This window comes from Oncorhynchus tshawytscha, linkage group LG33 (genome assembly GCF_018296145.1).
Source record: "Oncorhynchus tshawytscha isolate Ot180627B linkage group LG33, Otsh_v2.0, whole genome shotgun sequence".
NCBI lineage: Eukaryota > Metazoa > Chordata > Actinopteri > Salmoniformes > Salmonidae > Oncorhynchus > Oncorhynchus tshawytscha.
The window spans coordinates 40055093-40074003 of record NC_056461.1 but is presented as its reverse complement, the minus strand read 5'-3'; the positions used below and the strand labels follow the sequence as shown (position 1 = coordinate 40074003).

At 45.0% G+C, this 18911-nt stretch overlaps 1 protein-coding gene and 1 pseudogene across 1 annotated transcript; both read right to left on the bottom strand.

Annotated features, from left to right (window-relative positions):
- Positions 1-7197: 7197 nt before the first annotated feature.
- On the bottom strand, positions 7198-7470 carry LOC112230702 (annotated as a pseudogene).
- A 10030-nt stretch (positions 7471-17500) lies between these two features.
- LOC121841637 (extensin-like) lies at positions 17501-18662 on the bottom strand. Its single transcript, XM_042311231.1, has 3 exons — positions 18658-18662; positions 18125-18322; positions 17501-17933 (listed from the first exon to the last, which is right to left on the bottom strand). The coding sequence occupies exons 1-3, from the start codon at positions 18660-18662 to the stop codon at positions 17501-17503; spliced, it is 636 nt and encodes a 211-aa protein (XP_042167165.1).
- Between the last annotated feature and the right edge of the window lie 249 nt (positions 18663-18911).

Below are 18911 nucleotides of genomic sequence, written 5' to 3'. Positions count from 1 at the left end.
CGGCACTGGCCACACAGCCCCACAGCATAATGGAACCCCCACCAAATTTGACTGTGGGTAGCAAGTGTTTTTCTTGGAATGCTGTGTTCTTTTGCCGCCATGCATAACGTCCCTTATTATGACCAAATAACTCAATCTTTGTTTCATCAGCCCACAGCACCTTATTCCAAAATGAAGCTGGCTTGTCCAAATGTGCGTTTGCACACCTCAAGTGACTCTGTTTGTGGCGTGTGTGCAGAAAAGGCTTCTTCCGCATCACTCTCCCATACAGCTTCTCCTTGTGCAAAGTGCACTGAATTGTTGAACGAGGCACAGTGACACCATCTGCAGCAAGATGATGTTGTAGGTCTTTGGAGGTGGTCTGTGGGCTGTTTTTGACCGTTCTCACCATCCTTTGCCTTTGCCTCTCCAATATTTTACTTGGCCTGCCACTTCTGGCCTTAACAAGAACTGTGCCTGTGGTCTTCTATTTCCTCACTATGTTCCTCACAGTGGGCACTGACAGCTTAAATCTAGCTTTTTGTAGCCTTCCTCTAAACCATAATGTTGAACAATCTTTGTTTTCAGGTCATTTGAGAGTTGCATCAAAGCTGGGACCGAGAGACTGAAAAACAGCTTTTATCTCAAGGCCATCAGACTGTTAAACAGCCATCACTAACATTGAGTGGCTGCTGCCAACACACTGACACTGACACTGACTCAACTCCAGCCACTTTAATAATGGGAATTGATGGGAAATGATGTAAATATATCACTAGCCACTTTAAACAATGCTACCTTATATAATGTTACTTACCCTACATTATTCATCTCATATGCATACGTATATACTGTACTCTATATCATCGACTGCATCCTTATGTAATACATGTATCACTAGCCACTTTAACTATGCCACTTTGTTTACATACTCATCTCATATGTATATACTGTACTCGATACCATCTACTGTATCTTGCCTATGCTGCTCTGTACCATCACTCATTCATATATCCTTAGGTACATATTCTTTATCCCCTTACACTGTGTATAAGACAGTAGTTTTGGAATTGTTAGTTAGATTACTTGTTGGTTATTACTGCATTGTCGGAACTAGAAGCACAAGCATTTCGCTACACTCGCATTAACATCTGCTAACCATGTGTATGTGACAAATAAAATTGGATTTGATTTGATTTGATTTGGTATGCCAGACCCTTGTTAAAGAAAATGGCAAAAACATACCTCTTGTTAGCTTAAGATTTTGAAGGGGAAAACATTTACCTGATTATATTAAGCAATCTATGACGATGCTTTTAAACTTCAAATCAAGCATTCAAGTTAATTCAAGGTTCAAAGCATCCTCCTTACACCTGACTTGAGATTGGTATTTTATTGTAATTCCATCTTGGTCACAGACCTAAACCTCCCAGGATTCCAATGACCAATTAACAGCTGTTTTTACAAAAGAAAACTAGCCAGGGGCTCTTGCCCACGGACCCTCCTAGTTTCCTGGAACATGGCTTACGAGCAGTCAGTCCTAATCTCTTACACTGCTACATTCAAACGCACATTTCTAAATCAATAGTTTCGAGAACATCCCTCACATCAAATACTATCATGTGTTTTGGTGTCTGGTCTTTGCCGTGACGGTCATGGCTAACTCCATCATGGCTGTTATCCACCTGGCCAGGAACCTCCACACGGCCAAGTACGTTGTTAGCTCCAGTAACACAAGTATTCTAATGTCACATAAATCTTTGCATAAATGTGGTATAATTTCTTAACAAGCAGCCTGGATGTGTTATTTTAGTTATAGCGCTGGTCCTATGAATCTGTTCACTTTCAACAGTTTTCACACCAATGTTGTTATAACCTCTGTTATCTTCAACTTAGGGACGTCGTAGTCTTCAACCTGACAGACCTGACAGACCTGTGTGTCTCATCCCTACCTTTCTGTTTGAGAAGCAGTACATCTCCAACCAGGTCTGTCTCAGTAGCATGTTCTTTGTCTATTTCTTCATGACTCTCCAGTCTGTCTCTACACAATATCATACCCTCAAGATATGCTAACCCCATTTTTTGGGGGGTATGATATTCGTGAGTCTATAACTCATCATAATTCACGGTTAATTGAGTATTATACATAATCATGGTAGCGTCTACATTCATATAGATGTGTTTGGGAACATATTATATTCTTATTTACAATAAAAGTGACCCCCCAAAAATTGTAATATTAGATTGTGTAGAAATGCAGGAAATTAAAAAAATACTGATGGAGGAACCCCCAGAGCCCCCCACCAGGTTACGTCCCCCCACCTCCAAAGCCAAAGTTGCGCCCCTGGATTCGGAGGTACTGGAATCTGCACGCCTGGCACAGAAGATCACACCACGCTCAAGGTCTCTTAGGTTACTTGTTTTGTCCATTCTATCATTCAATCGAACGGTAACTGAATGTCTCGATGCCTGTCTGCCTGCTTTATATTGCAAGCCACGGCCACATGACTCACTGTGTGTAGGAGCGAACCATTTTGGTGAACAGGGTGTTATTTTATTGAACAGGGTGGTGTACCTAATAAACTGGCCACTGAGTTTAATATATAATATTCTTATACCCGCTAAAGACAGAGGAAGACAGAGGAATTCTTGGAGTCTATAAAATGACCACAGCTGTAACTCGATGAGAGGTTGCGGTGGGATTGACTCTTATTATTGATATTGATTATTGTACTGCAATGTTGAGGGAGATAACACACAACCATTTCACTACACCTTTTATACCGGGTGTAAACTGTTTGTGATGATTTGGAGATCTACACACCTCAGTATGAAAGTAATCAGATAAATAAAAAACTTACAAGATATAACGTTTTTCCACCATTCCATCCTAGCCTCTCTCAATGTGACTGTGTGGATGATATTCCTTCACCTCAGAGGACACTAAGGTCATACTGCCACCCTGTGGCTAATGTCCGTAACAACATGTGGGACTGTACTGGAGGCCTTGTGCTGAACTACACAAAAAGGGGAATTTGATTGGTAGAAGTTAAAATAAGACAAAATGTCCAATGACAGGGATCTATTCAGTTGTAATTGTCAAATAAATAAATTCACATCAAATGTGTCCTGCCAATAAAGGAAACTGAAGGCACACTCTCTCTCTTGGCAACAACACACACCCATCTGCAACCAATGCTTTACAGATAGGAAACAACACACACCCATCCACAACCGATGCATTATTGATAGGAAACAACACACACCCATCCACAACCAATGCTTTCTAGATCGTAAGGGGTTTAAAATGTGAATGTTGTGTTCTTTCAAGACAAACACACACACATCACAGGAGGCTGGTGCCACCGTAATTGGGGAGAACGGGCTCGTGTTAATGACTGGCTTGAAATCAGTGGAATGGTATCGAATACATCAAATACACCATTCAATTCGCTCTGTTCCAGCCACTATTAAGAGCGGTCATCCCCTCAGCAACCTCCAATGACACACGCACGCACACACACACACACACACACACACACACACACACACACACACACACACACACACACACACACACACACACACACACACACACACACACACACACACACACACACACGCACACACACACACTAGAAATTGAGGATTTAGATGCAGTTGGTATCTTCCACAGACAGTCCAAATTGTTTGATGACAATGCTGTTGATATCTGCTGTTGATATGCTGTTGATATGCTGTTGCTATCTGCTGTTTATATGCTGTTAATATCTGCTGTTGATATCTGCTGTTGATATCTGCTGTTTATATGCTGTTAATATCTGCTGTTGATACCTTCCATCAGTCCAGATGCAGAAGGAAACAACTAAGGATGGGGCCAAAAGTCTGAGAGTAGATATTACATCTTCATGTTCCCAAAGTGACCCATCTATTGCCTGTGACCAACACCAAGGATGCAGAACCAGTGATCTAGAGAAAAGTCTTAGAGAAGGTTCTACATCCACTCATGGGAGGGCATCAGACGCTTCTCTGAGGTGTGCATGGGGCCTCCACTCATGGGAGGGCAACAGACACTTCTCTGAGGTGTGCATGGAGCCTCCACTCATGGGAGGGCAACAGACGCTTCTCTGAGGTGTGCATGGGGCCTCCACTCATGGGAGGGCAACAGACGCTTCTCTGAGGTGTGCATGGGGCCTCCACTCATGGGAGGGCATCAGACACTTCTCTGAGGTGTGCATGTGGCCTCCACTCATCTCACTTCAGTCTCTCGGTGGACCACTCTCCCCAAGTTGACCCTAAACAGCCATTATATTTTAATTTCATTTACAAGGTAATACAAACTCACCACAATACTTACATTGAAGAAAGAATTCCACTCATGTACAATGACATAATCTACAGACTGTTGGTACATTAGGAGAGAAGTTGGATCTTATAAGCCCTAAAAAGGCATAACGCCTCAAAGCACAAATCAATACATTGCTTTCTGTTTTCTGATAAATGTCTTCTCATCACACACGCTCTACATACACTACATGATCAAAAGTATGTGGACACCTGCTCGTCAAACATCTCATTCCAAAATCATGGCCATTAATCTGTAGTTGGTCCTCCCCCCCTTTGCTGCTGTAACAGCCTCCACTCTTCTGGGAAGGCTTTCGGCTAGATGTTGGAACATTGCTGCGAGGACTTACTTCCATTCAGCCACAAGAGCATTAGTGAGATCGGGCACTGATGTTGGGCGATTAGGTCTAATACGCTATAAATGGTAAAAATAAAAATAAAAAGTAAAAGTCCAGGCATATAATTAAAAATTATATGTATATATATATTATATAATTATCTATAGCGCATTAATCAACTAAATTAACTCAGTAGGTTTGGTGCTACTGTCTGTGCACACAGGTTCCGTAGGCTACAGTGCGTGTCAAACTCATTCCACGAAGGGACGAGTGTTTTTTCGCTTCTCTCTTTGACTTGACTGATGAGTTAGTAAAGAACTCACCGTGCCTGGTCTTCACTGAAAGAAAGAAACAAAACCTCACAGACACTAGGCCCTCCATGGAATGAGTGTGATACCGCTGGGCTACAGCCTCGGCTTGGGTGACCAAATGTCACTCCAGCAAATTAAGAAGCCATAGGCCTAGAATAAAAATGTGGAATAATGACCCAGCTATTTATATTTCACTATGGAAAAGAGGCTGAAATACCTGTCATGTTGACAGTTTGCTGAAATCAAGGTCAGAACACAGCATATCTCTAGACACACTTCTGACGAACCTCAATTTCTGCATCTCCACCCCAAACGAATACCTTGCTGACACATGTGTTTCCCTTAAAACTTCTTGGTGACAGGGGGGCAGTATTGAGTAGCTTGGATGAATAAGATGCCCAGAGTAAACTGCCTGCTACTCTGTCCCAGATGCTAATATATGCATATTATTAGTAGTACTGGATAGAAAACACTCTGAAGTTTCTAAAACTGTTTGAATGATGTCTGAGTACAACAGAACTCATATGGAAGGTGAAAACCTGAGAAAAAAGGCTTGTAGTTTTTTAAAACTCAGCCCCTATTGTAGATACAGTGGGATATTGGTTATGTTGCACTTCCTAGGGCTTCCACCAGATGTCAACAGTCTTTAGAACTTTGGTTGAGGATTCTACTGTGAAGTGGGACCGAATGAGAGAGGAATTAGCCAGGTGTCTGGCAGATTGCCACAGGCTCTGAGGCGCAGTCACGAGAGTTAGCTCTCGTTCCATTGCTTTTCTACAGACATAGGAATTCTCCGGTTGGAACATTATTGAACATTTATGTAAAAAACATCCTAAAGGTTGTTTCTATATTTAGTTTGACAAGTTTCTACGGACCGTAACGGAACTTTTTGAACTTTTCGTCCAACATTTGGCTGGACCTGAAAGGGCTTTTGGATTTGTTAACCAAACGACCCTAACAAAATAAGCTATTTGGACATAAATTATGGACATCATTGAACAAAACAACATTTATTGTGGAACTGCAATTCCTGGGAGTGCATTCTGATGAAGATCATCAAAGGTAAGTTAATATTTATAATGCTATTTCTGACTAATGTCGACCATCCAATATGGCGGATATCTTTTTGGCTGCCTTGTTGTCTGAAAGCTGTACTCAGATTATTGCACGGTTTTCTTTTTCCGTAAAGTTTTTTTGAAATCTGACACAGCGGTTGCATTGAGGAGAAGTATCTCTAATTCCATGTATAATAGTTGTATTTTCATCAACATTTATAATGAGTATTTCTGTAAATAGATGTGGCTCTCTGCACAATCACTGCATGTTTTAGAACTACTGAACGTAACGCGCCAATGTAAAATTATATTTTTTGATATAAATATGCACTTTATCGAACAAAACATATATGTATTGTGTAACATGAAGTCCTATGAGTGTCATCTGATGAAGATCATCAAAGGTTAGTGATTAATTCTACCTCTATTTGTGCTTTTTGTGACTCCTCTCTTTAACTGGAAAAATGGCTGTGTTTTTCTGTGAGTTGGTGGTGACTTAACATAATCGTTTGTGGGGCTTTCGCTGTAAAGCATTTTTGAAATCAGACACTGTGGCTGGATTAACGAGACCTTAATCCTTAAATTGGTGTAAAATACTTGTATGCTTGAGGAATTTTAGTTATGAGATTTCTGTTGTTTTGAAATTGGCGCCCTGCACTTTCACTGGCTGTTGGTGAGGTGGGACGCTATCAGAGAGGTTAAGAATCTTTCCCTTCCTGCTTCATTTCATGGTCAGAATACGTGGAGAGAAAGGTACATAAAAAAGGAAGCTCAATTTATGTAACTTGGGTCTGAATTCCTCCCTACTTAAAGATGGGGAGTTATTAGAAAGTTGTACAAAATAGCAAGGTGAACACAGCTGTTGCTAAGAGATGAGAGGTTGGGAAGGAGGTTGGGTGCTATGATTGTGGATTTTATGATCTTTGACGGAAAGCAATGGGATAAATACAAATTTTTCAAGATAAAACTGTCCCCCCATGCAATCCTAGTCTCTCATTTTAATGTGGCTGATTGAAAAGTTTCCTTCACCTTGCTCAGAGAAAACTGAGGTCATACTGCCACCTTGTGCATAGCGTCTGTAACAACATGTGGGACTGTACTGAAAGCTCTGCATTGAACTACACAAAAAGGGGGAATTTGATTGATCAACACCAACCAGTCTTTGCTCTTCTAAGTAGACTCTGTGTCCCATACTGCTGCTGCTTTAGCCTGCCTCAGCTGTTTCTTCATGGCTTTCTGGAAGGTCATCATACAGTTCTTGAAGGTCTGGACCTGTCTCTGACACTTCCTTCAGTCCTGGTGGTCAGCCCTGCCCTCCTGGACGGCATAGTGCTGCTCCATACAGCCTGTCCTGCTGATCATCTGGTCCACTGGGTCCTCCTCATCCTGGTCCTCGCTGGGGCTGGGCTGACGGCTCCGGTTCTGTTGTGGAGGGGAGGCCATTTTGAGAGGCAGCTCTGTCTGGGAGGAGAGATAGACTAGCCCCCACCCCTCCATCTTGGCACACCCCCACAATTGTAAAAATGTTGGGCACAAGGGTACAGCTTAGAGGGAGTAAGAGAATATACATTAAGTAAGGTAATGTACATGTTGGGCCACTGACTGCATCAGTGCCGGGTTGGGGTCAATTCCATTTTAATTTCAGTACAACTAAATTGAAATTCAGTTTCCCTGAATTGCCTGAATTGAAATGGAATTAAATTAACACCAACCCTGCTGCACAGTACAATCAATCAATCAATACACTTTTATAGAGTTTTATTTATTTTATGTTTCTGTCACAAAGTGCTTTACAAAACCTAACCCTAAACTCAGGACTCCACAAACTGGCTTCAGGTTAAGACCTTAAATCCATCTTCAGTAGTGGTCTGGGATTGCATCATAGAATAAGCACTTGGCCAGGAGCAGAAGATGAAGATTAATATGGTGTTTAATCCAATAACATGGTGAAATGTTTTGTTATTGTCACGTTGAATTCACGTTTGTTGACAACTCAACTAAATGTAAATCAAAACTAGACATTGAAATGACGTTGGTGCCCAGTGGGATGTATTAAAGTCTCCAATCTCTTTATTTAACACCTGATTAACCCTTAGTTTCGGAGATCCCGCTAGCGGGATCAAATTTGACAACATCCGGTGAAATCGGAGCACGCCAAATTCAAAATACAAAATCGTAATATTAAACATTCACGAAAATACAAGTGTCATACATGATTCTTTAGCTTAGAATCTTGGTAATCGAATTGCGTTGTTGGATTTCTAAAAGGCTTTACGGCGAAAGCATAGCATTTGATTGTCTGAGGACAGCGCCTCACGTTAGCATATTTTCCAAACCAGCACAGGCGTCATGAAATAACAAATAGCGAAAAAGTAAATCACTTACTTTTGAAGATCTTCCTCTGTTTGCAATCCCAAAGGTCCAAGCTACACAATGAATGGTCGTTTTGTTCTATAAAGTTATTCTTTATATCCCAAAACACCATTTAGTTGGCACCATGTTGGGGAATAATCAGAATTAGTTGGTAACATAGGTAAGATGTTTTATATTCATCATATGTTTGTAAGTTACTTCTCATCAGAATGTTATTTTTGTATAATACTGTGGCGGGTTGCAGTATCTGTTCTATGTCAAGACTAAGTTGCTTGGGCCGGAGAGAGGGGGGAGGTCAAGCGTGTATCTCTTGGCTCCACAATGTCTGTGTGCCAGTTAGTGTGTCTCTGTGATCTTGTCAAAATAGGATGGATTTGATATATGCCTGTTGATATGGAGGATTTGTTTATGGTTCTGAGTTTGAGAAGAGAGCATAGTTTAGGAGACAAAGCTGAACGATAAATTATGCCTATGCTGTCTGGCTATGTGTGTCTTTTGCTATTAAAGGATCTCAGTTGCAATGTGTACGGGACTCTCAGAGAATTCATTGATAGACACTGAATTGTTCTGAGAGTCACAGGGTTGTGATAGAGCTCATATAATTAAAGATGGACTTTGTGATAACTAACTCTGACTTGTGTGTGGTTTGCTCTCATGATTTGGTAAATAGAGGAAATTTCCACGACAACCATTGAATTCAATAATACAGTCCTTCAACATGCATACAAAGCATTCCAAAAAGTTACCAGCAAAGTTCGTCCAAACGAGTAAAACAATGTTTTTTATTAATCTCAGACCATGAGAAACAAGATTGAACTCATTGGCCTGAATGCCAAGCGTCACATCTAGAAGAAACCTGGTACCATCTGAATGTCCTTGTCCTTGAACCTGATTGAACATCTCTGGAGATACCTGAAAATAGCTGTGCAGCAACACTCCCCATCCATCCTGACAGAGCTTGAGAGGATCTGCAGAGAAGAGTAGGAAAAAGTCCCCAAATACAGTTGTGTCAAGTATGTAGCGTCATACCCACGAAGACTTGAAGCTGTAATCGCTGCCAAGTTGTCTTTTCTTCCAACCACTTCGTCCTTTGACATTTTGTGCTTTACTTTTTTAGTTACCTCAGGCACTGGTCTCCCAAAGGGTGCTATGAGTGTCTGGACTCCGCTGGGTGTGTGAGAGCAGTGTAATTCTGAAGTACCACTACAGGAACGGGGAACCCTGGAGTCAACTTCTGAAAAAAATGCAGTACACCCAAGGTAGTCCATTGCTGGAAATAACTTTGGAGTTTGGTGAACTGGAGGAGGGACATCTGCAACACTAAATCTGTTTAGGTAAAATAATGGTGATATTTGTTCTATTTGAGTTCAAGTTCACTGTATGCATATTGACTAAAGCAGTGTTTCCCAACCCTGGTCCTAGAGTACCCCCAACAGTACAGATTTATATTGTAAAACTAGAGAAGCACAATTGACTGAACTTGTCAACTAATCATCAAGTCCTCAATGAGTTGAAATGAGGTGTGTTTGTCAAGGGCTACAACGAAACAGTGTTGGGTGTACTGGAGGACCAGGGTTGGGAAACTGCGTAGTTTTGGGGGTACTAAAGGACCAGGGTTGGGAAACTGTGTAGCGTTGGGGGTACTGGAGGACCAGGGTTGGGAAACTGTGTAGTTTTGGGGGTACTAAAGGACCAGGGTTGGGAAACTGTGTAGTGTTGGGGGTACTAAAGGACCAGGGTTGGGAAACTGTGTGCTATTGGGGGTACTGGAGGACCAGGGTTGGGAAACTGTGTAGTGTTGGAGGTACTGGAGGACCAGGGTTGGGAAACTGTGTAGTGTTGGGGGTACTAAAGGACCCGGGTTGGGAAACTGTGTAGTGTTGTGGGTACGAAAGGACCAGGGTTGGGAAACTGTGTAGTGTTGGGGGTACTCAAGGACCAGGGTTGGGAAACTGTGTAGTGTTGGGGGTACTGGAAGACCAGGGTTGGGAAACTGTGTAGTGTTGGAGGTACTGGAGGACCAGGGTTGGGAAACTGTGTAGTGTTGGGGGTACTAAAGGACCCGGGTTGGGTAACTGTGTAGTGTTGTGGGTACGAAAGGACCAGGGTTGGGAAACTGTGTAGTGTTGGGGGTACTCAAGGACCAGGGTTGGGAAACTGTGTAGTGTTGGGGGTACTGGAGGACCAGGGTTGGGAAACTGTATATTGTTGGGGGTACTGGAAGACCAGGGTTGGGAAACTGTGTAGTGTTGGGGGTACTGGAAGGTCAGAGTTGGGAAACTGTGTAGTGTTGTGGGAACTTTAGGACCAGGGTTGGGAAACTGTGTAGTGTTGGGGTTACGGGAGGACCAGGGTTGGGAAACCTTGTACTGTTGGGGGTACTGAAGGACCAGGGTTGGGAAACTGTGTAGTTTTGGGGGTACTGGAGGACCAGGGTTGGGAAACTGTGTAGTGTTGGGGTTACGGGAGAACCAGGGTTGGGAAACCTTGTACTGTTGTTGGTACTGGAGGACCAGGGTTGGGAAATTGTATATTGTTGGGTGTACTGGAAGACCAGGGTTGGGAAACTGTGTAGTGTTGGGGGTACTGGAAGGTCAGAGTTGGGAAACTGTGTAGTGTTGTGGGAACTTTAGGACCAGGGTTGGGAAACTGTGTAGTGTTGGGGTTACGGGAGGACCAGGGTTGGGAAACCTTGTACTGTTGGGGGTACTGAAGGACCAGGGTTGGGAAACTGTGTAGTTTTGGGGGTACTGGAAGACCAGGGTTGGGAAACTGTGTACTGTTGGGGGTAATGGAGGACCAGGGCGGGGAAACTGTGTTGTGTTGGGGGTACTGGAGGACCAGGGTTGGGAAACTGTGTAGTTTTGGGGGTACTAACGGACCAGGGTTGGGAAACTGTGTAGTGTTGGGGGTACTGGAGGACCAGGGTTGGGAAACTGTGTACTGTTGGGGGTACTGGAGGACCAGGGTTGGGAAACTGTGTAGTGTTGGGGGTACTAAAGGACCAGGGTTGGGAAACTGTGTGCTGTTGGGGGTACTAAAGGACCAGGGTTGGGAAACTGTGTGCTGTTGGGGGTACTGGAGGACAAGGGTTGGGAAACTGTGTAGTGTTGGGGGTACTGGAGGACCAGGGTTGGGAAACTGTAGAGGTTTGGGGTTAAGGGAGGACCAGGGTTGGGAAACCTTGTACTCTTGGGGGTATCCTGACTAGAACCAAAAAATTGGATCATATTACTCCAGTGCTAGCCTCTCTACACTGGCTTCCTGTCAAAGCAAGGGCTGATTTCAAGGTTTTACTGCAAACCTACAAAGCATTACATGGGCTTGCTCCTACCTATCTCTCTGATTTGGTCCTGCCGTACATACCTACACGTACGCTACGGTCACAAGACGCAGGCCTCCTAATTGTCCCTATAATTTCTAAGCAAACAGCTGGAGGCAGGGCTTTCTCCTATAGAGCTCCATTTTTATGGAACGGTCTGCCTACCCATGTCAGAGACGCAAACTCGGTCTCAACCTTTAAGTCCTAACTGAAGACTTATCTCTTCACTGGGTCATATGATTGAGTGTAGTCTGGCCCAGGAGTGGGAAGGTGAACGGAAAGGCTCTGGAGCAACGAACCGCCCTTGCTGTCTCTGCCTGGCCGGTTCCCCTCTTCCCACTGGGATTCTCTGCCTCTAACCCTATTACAGGGGCTGAGTCACTGGCTTACTGGGGTTCTCTCATGCCGTCCCTGGAAGGGGTGCGTCACCTGAGTGGGTTGATTCACTGATGTGGTCATCCTGTCTGGGTTGGCGCCCCCCTTGGGTTGTGCCATGGCGGAGATCTTTGTGGGCTATACTCAGCCTTGTCTCAGGATGGTAAGTTGGTGGTTGAAGATATCCCTCTAGTGGTGTGGGGGCTGTGCTTTGGCAAAGTGGGTGGGGTTATATCCTTCCTGTTTGGCCCTGTCTGGGGTGTCCTCGGATGGGGCCACAGTGTCTCCTGACCCCTCCTGTCTCAGCCTCCAGTATTTATGCTGCAGTAGTTAATGTGTCGGGGGGCTAGGGTCAGTTTGTTTTATCTGGAGTACCTCTCCTGTCCTATTCGGTGTCCTGTGTGAATCTAAGTGTGCGTTCTCTAATTCTCTCTTTCTCTCTCTCTCTCTCTCTCTCTCTCTCGGAGGACCTGAGCCCTAGGACCATGCCCCAGGACTACCTGACATGATGACTCCTTGCTGTCCCCAGTCCACCTGGCCGTGCTGCTGCTCCAGTTTCAACTGTTCTGCCTTATTATTATTCGACCATGCTGGTCATTTATGAACATTTGAACATCTTGGCCATGTTCTGTTATAATCTCCACCCGGCACAGCCAGAAGAGGACTGGCCACCCCACATATGCTCTCTCTAATTCTCTCTTTCTTTCTCTCTCTCGGAGGACCTGAGCCCTAGGACCATGCCCCAGGACTACCTGACATGATGACTCCTTGCTGTCCCCAGTCCACCTGACCGTGCTGCTGCTCCAGTTTCAACTGTTCTGCCTTATTATTATACGACCATGCTGGTCATTTATGAACATTTGATCTCCACCCGGCACAGCCAGAATAGGACTGGCCACCCCACAGAGCCTGGTTCCTCTCTAGGTTTCTTCCTAGGTTTTGGCCTTTCTAGGGAGTTTTTCCTAGCCACCGTGCTTCTACACCTGCATTGCTTGCTGTTTGGGGTTATAGACTGGGTTTCTGTACAGCACTTTGAGATATCAGCTGATGTACGAAGGGCTATATAAATACATTTGATTTGATTTGATTTGGGTACTGGAAGACCAGGGTTGGGAAACTGTGTGCTGTTGGGGGTACTGGAGGACCAGGGTTGGGAAACTGTGTAGTGTTGGGGGTACTGGAGGACCAGGGTTGGGAAACTGTAGAGTGTTGGGGTACTGGAAGACCAGGGTTGGGAAACTGTGTAGTGTTGGGGTTACGGGAGGACCAGGGTTGGGAAACCTTGTACTGTTGGGGGTACTGGAGGACCAGGGTTGGAAAACTGTAGAGTGTTGGGGGTACTGGAGGACCAGGGATGGGAAACTGTGTAGTGTTGGGGGTACTGGAGGACCAGGGTTTGGGAAACTATGTAGTGTTGGGGGTACTGGAAGACCAGGGTTGGGAGACTGTGTAGTGTTGGAGGTACTGGAGGACCAGGGTTGGGAAACTGTGTGCTTTTGGGGGTACTGGAGGACCAGGGTTGGGAAACTGTGTAGTGTTGGAGGTACTGGAGGACCAGGGTTCGGAAACTGTGTGCTTTTGGGGGTACTGGAGGACCAGGGTTGGGAAACTGTATATTGTTGGGGGTACTGGAGGACCAGGGTTGGGAAACTGTATACTGTTGGGGGTACTGGAGGACCAGGGTTGGGAAACTGTATACTGTTGGGGGTACTGGAGTACCAGGGTTGGGAAACTGTATACTGTTGGGGGTACTGGAGGACCAGGGTTGGGAAACTGTATACTGTTGTGGGTACTGGAGGACCAGGGTTGGGAAACACTGGACTAATACACTCAACGTTGTTCTTGGTTGTGCTGAATGAATCATACAATCATTCTTTAATTCTTTCCAATTGATTGTGTTGTGCACGGACCAACCCTTCCCTGAGGGATAAGATGAAGATTTTGCATGAAGAGGAACATGGAGTCTCTTTCGAGAAAGTGCATGAGATCACCTGATTCCATGTTAATTTTCGCCGTCCTAAGTTCTCAGCTCTCTCACTAAACTATCCCTATTGTTGGGACGTAGAAGTATAATGTGAAGTGATACTTTATCTGACAGTGAAAAAGGCAACGTTAATTTCACGGCTGTACCTGTTGCTCAGAAACTTCAGTCAACAAGTGGTATGACACCATCATTAAGTGTCTATATTGACAGTTAGGCCGGGATTCAATCCAATCACGCTGGTAGACAATGCCTCTTTTTAAGGCAATGTTCCCATGTTCCCAGATATTACATTCACGATAAACACTGCATATCTCGGCTCAATCTGTTAGTACCTTTAAATGTCTCCTTTAAATATTTTGTTTTGCACATTTGCATGTTCAGAGTTGCATATTACTCTCAGAGTAATATTTCTCTGAGAGTTGCATATTACTCTGAGTTGCATATATTTCTCTGTTGCATGTTCAGAGTTGCATGTTCAGAGTTACATATTTCTCTGAGTTGCATGTTCAGAGTTGCATGTTCAGAGTTGCATGTTCAGAGTTACATATTTCTCAGAGTTGCATGTTCAGAGTTACATATTTCTCTGAGTTGCATGTTCAGAGTTACATGTTCAGAGTTACATATTTCTCTGAGCTACATGTTCAGAGTTACATATTTCTCTGAGCTACATGTTCAGAGTTACATATTTCTCTGAGTTGTTGTCTTCTATTTATTACACTTAACCCAACCTCCCCCTTTTCTTCTCTCTGTCTCTGTGCCTCCTTTTTCCTCTCTCTCTCTCTCTCTCTCTCTGCCTCCTCTTTCCTCTCTCTCTCTCTCTGCCTCCTCTTTCCTGTCTCTCTGCCTCCTCTTTCCTCTCTCTCTGCCTCCTCTTTCCTCTCTCTGCCTCCTTTTTCCTCTCTCTCTCTACCTCCTCTTTCCTCTCTCTCTGCCCTCTCTTTCCTCCCTCTCTCTGCCTCCTCTTTCCTCTCTCTCTCTCTCTGCCTCCTCTTTCCTCTCTCTCTCTCTCTCTCTCTCCTCCTCTTTCCTCTCTCTCTCTGCCTCCTCTTTCCTCTCTCTGCCTCCTCTTTCCTCTCTCTCTCTCTGCCTCCTCTTTCCTCTCTCTCTCTCTGCCTCCTCTTTCCTCTCTCTCTCTCTGCCTCCTCTTTCCTCTCTCTCTCTCTGCCTCCTCTTTCCTCCCTCTCTCTGCCTCCTCTTTCCTCTCTCTCTCTCTGCCTCCTCTTTCCTCTCTCTCTCTCTGCCTCCTCTTTCCTCTCTCTCTCTCTGCCTCCTCTTTCCTCTCTCTGCCTCCTCTTTCCTCTCTCTCTCTCTGCCTCCTCTTTCCTCTCTCTCTCTCTGCCTCCTCTTTCCCCACTCTCTCTCTCTCTGCCTCCTCTTTTCTCTCTCTCTCTCTACCTCCTATTTCCTCTCTCTCTGCCTCCTATTTCCTCTCTCTCTGACACCTATTTCCTCTCTCTCTCTGCCTCCTTTTCCCACTCTCTCTATATCTCTGCCTCCTCTTTGGTCTCTCTCATATCTATCTGCGCCATCTGAGTCATATAATGTTCTGACTAAGGAATGGATAAGCAGCTGTCATTCACAGCCTCGTATTCATACCAGAGCAGAGCAGAGGTACAGAAGCTCTGAATAGAAACAATGTCAAAAATGGACTGAAACTGAAAAGAAAATGGGTTTTATTGATACTGTGTTGTTGTTGTTGTTCTGTAATTATAAACACACATTTTTAATGTTTGATTCTTTGTACTAACTATATGTTTTGTATTAGAAGTAGTGTATACATCAGACCCTGTCAATCAATCAAACAGTGTAACATATGTTTATGAAGATGATTTTCAAAAGATTGATCAAATGAAGATCCTACATCTGCATTTAGAGGGAACATCCATCCTTACAATTCCTCACAATCCCTCTATTACAATGTATATATTACAATGTAAATATCTGTAATAATTGTGTTTGTAATGTTATTTAACGTCCAAATATCATCCTCTATCTAGTTGTGTAACTTTTATGGTGTCAAGAAGATCTTCCTTTGGTTTATGACACATAACCTTTCAAAAAAATGTTTAACTTCATTTATTTCTCTCATTAAAATATGAGGTATAGGATTCTGCTGGCGTCAGTGTTTCAGTCTATGATCAAAACTGTCAGAGGAAGAGTGAGTAACGCTGCTGATTCATTGAGGCGACAAAGACAACCTGCCAATCATGGGAGAGGGAGAGGCATGGTTTCCTGGGGCACCTGCCAATCAGAGACTAGAAGATGATAGTTAGCTGCCAATCAGAGGGCTGGAGAGGTCACAGGCAGGAAGTCAAGGTCAGAGATAAACTCAGATCAGCAAGTAAGAAGGACACCAGGCAGGAGAGGGAGTGAGAGATAGAGAGAAACTGAGTGAGTGAAAAAATTGATAGAGAGGAATTCTCATACGTTCTGTTTGTCTGTGTGTTACAGAAAGGTCCATTCAAGTGGAGAAAGGCAGTGTGAAAGTCAAAGCAACCTGGTGGAGAGAGAGAGAGAGAGAGAGAGAGAGAGAGAGAGAAGTGAAGGAGGAGCGAGGAGAGTATGCAAGATGGGAGGGATTCAGTGTGTGTGTGCAGGGCCTAGGCATAAGAGACATAAGCAACTGCTTAGGGCCCCACGGATGCTAGGGGGCCCCTGACTCCCCCCCCAAAAAAATAATTACATTCAGGGACAACTGACTGTTGAGATAAGCAACAGTAGAATTGCAATTTTGAAATGTGTTACTGACTACCACTAGTATTACTACTGCTGACTACTATGGGCCCTGGACAAAAGTAATATGGTTTCATTTGGGACTAACACATACATATGTCGAGACCGCCAGGGGCGACAGGTAACCTCAAGGTTACAGCGTTAGACCAGTAACTGAAAGGTTGCTCCACAGGCCTTGAGGAAGGCACTTAAACCTAGTTGCTCCAGAGTTGATGTACAATGATGACCGCCCGGCTGTGATCCAACTCCCTGCGAGTGTCTTGGGTGGAGTAGGGGATATGCAAAAAAAATATATATATTTTCTATTACACATTTTTGTGTAACAGGACAAATATAAGCACCCACACAATTATTATTGTAAAGAATCCTGTCCTGTCTTATTCAAAAGGTTGTGATGGTACAGGGCATTCCCACTGGGCACATACTGGTTGAATCAATGTTGTTTCCATGTCATTTCAATGACATTAAACTGAACCAACGTGAAATAGACGTTGAATTGACATCTGTGCCCAGTGGGTAATGTGTGGTCTTTGGGGGTTATAAGACTACTGTCACTCACCCAATGGGGCAAAGCTGTACTTGGGTCTTTTAGTCACACTATGTAATGACTATGGTCATCGGGGGTGAGGACTATATGATAACTTAGGTTGGGTGTTGTTGTGGGGGTCTGTGTGTTGTGGTGGGGGTCAGGGTGTGGGTCTGGGTGTTGTAGTGGGGGTCTGGGTGTGGGGGTCTAGGTGTTGTGTGTGGAGGTCTGTGTGTTGTGATGGTGGTCTGGGTGTTGTGGTAGGGGTCTGGGTGTGGGGGTCTGGTTGTGGGGGTCTGGGTGTGGGGGTTGGGGCAATGTGGTGGTGGTCTGGGTGTTGTGGTGGGGGTCTGGGTGTTGGGGTCTGGGTGTGGGTGTGGGGGTTGGGGCAATGTGGTGGTGGTCTGTGTGTTGTGGTGGGGGTCAGGGTGTGGGTCTGGGTGTTGTAGTGGGGGTCTGGGTGTGGGGGTCTAGGTGTTGTGTGTGGAGGTCTGTGTGTTGTGATGGTGGTCTGGGTGTTGTGGTAGGGGTCTGGGTGTGGGGGTCTGGTTGTGGGGGTCTGGGTGTGGGGGTTGGGGCAATGTGGTGGTGGTCTGGGTGTTGTGGTGGGGGTCTAGGTGTTGGGGTCTGGGTGTGGGGGTTGGGGCAATGTGGTGGTGGTCTGTGTGTTGTGGTGGGGGTCAGGGTGTGGGTCTGGGTGTTGTAGTGGGGGTCTGGGTGTGGGGGTCTAGGTGTTGTGTGTGGAGGTCTGTGTGTTGTGATGGTGGTCTGGGTGTTGTGGTACGGTCTGGGTGTGGGGGTCTGGGTGTGGGGGTCGGGGCAATGTGGTGGTGGTCTGGGTGTTGTGGTGGGGGTCTGGGTGTTGGGGTCTGGGTGTGGGGGTCTGGGTGTTGTGGTGGGGGTCTGGGTGTTGTGGTGGGGGTCTGGGTGTGGGTGTGGGGTCTGGGTGTAGTGGTGGGGGTCTGGGTGTAGTGGTGGGGGTCTGGGTGTTGTGGTGGGGTATAGAGGGCAGGGGGTGACAGAATATGCCTCGTTCTCCTGTCTTACCCCCTAACTGCTGGCTTAGTTTCCATCCCAGAGGGAGGTTACCATTGTTTTTGAAACACTTGGTAATCACACACCCCCACAGATAATTGTAAAAGCCCCTCTGCCCTTTAACATCAAACTCCCTCTGACACACACACAGACACACGCATACACACACACGCGCACACACACGCACACCTGCGTTGCTCTTCTACAGCCACACACAGTTCACTCACTCATAAGTTCTCTAACTCATATGTTCTCTTTATCTCTCCATCGCTCATTCCTTACCTCATTGTTTATCTTCAGACTCAGGGATGATTAACTCTGGAGATCCCTTCAATCTTCACAGAGTTATTTAAATCTGCTTTCAGTTTCTTTGCACCCCATGTATGGGATGATCTGCAGAGTTCCTTGCAACTGGATGTTCTGGTGTCTCTAGGGCAGTTCAACTGGATGTTCTGGTGTCTCTAGGGCAGTTCAACTGGATATTCTGGTGTCTCTAGGGCAGTTCAACTGGATGTTCTGGTGTCTCTAGGCCAGTT

Coding starts and splice junctions, on each gene's coding strand:
- LOC121841637 (XM_042311231.1), bottom strand. Junction 17,934..18,124: donor CAGACCCCCACACCCAGACC/GTACCACAACAC, acceptor CACAACACCCAG/ACCACCACCACATTGCCCCA.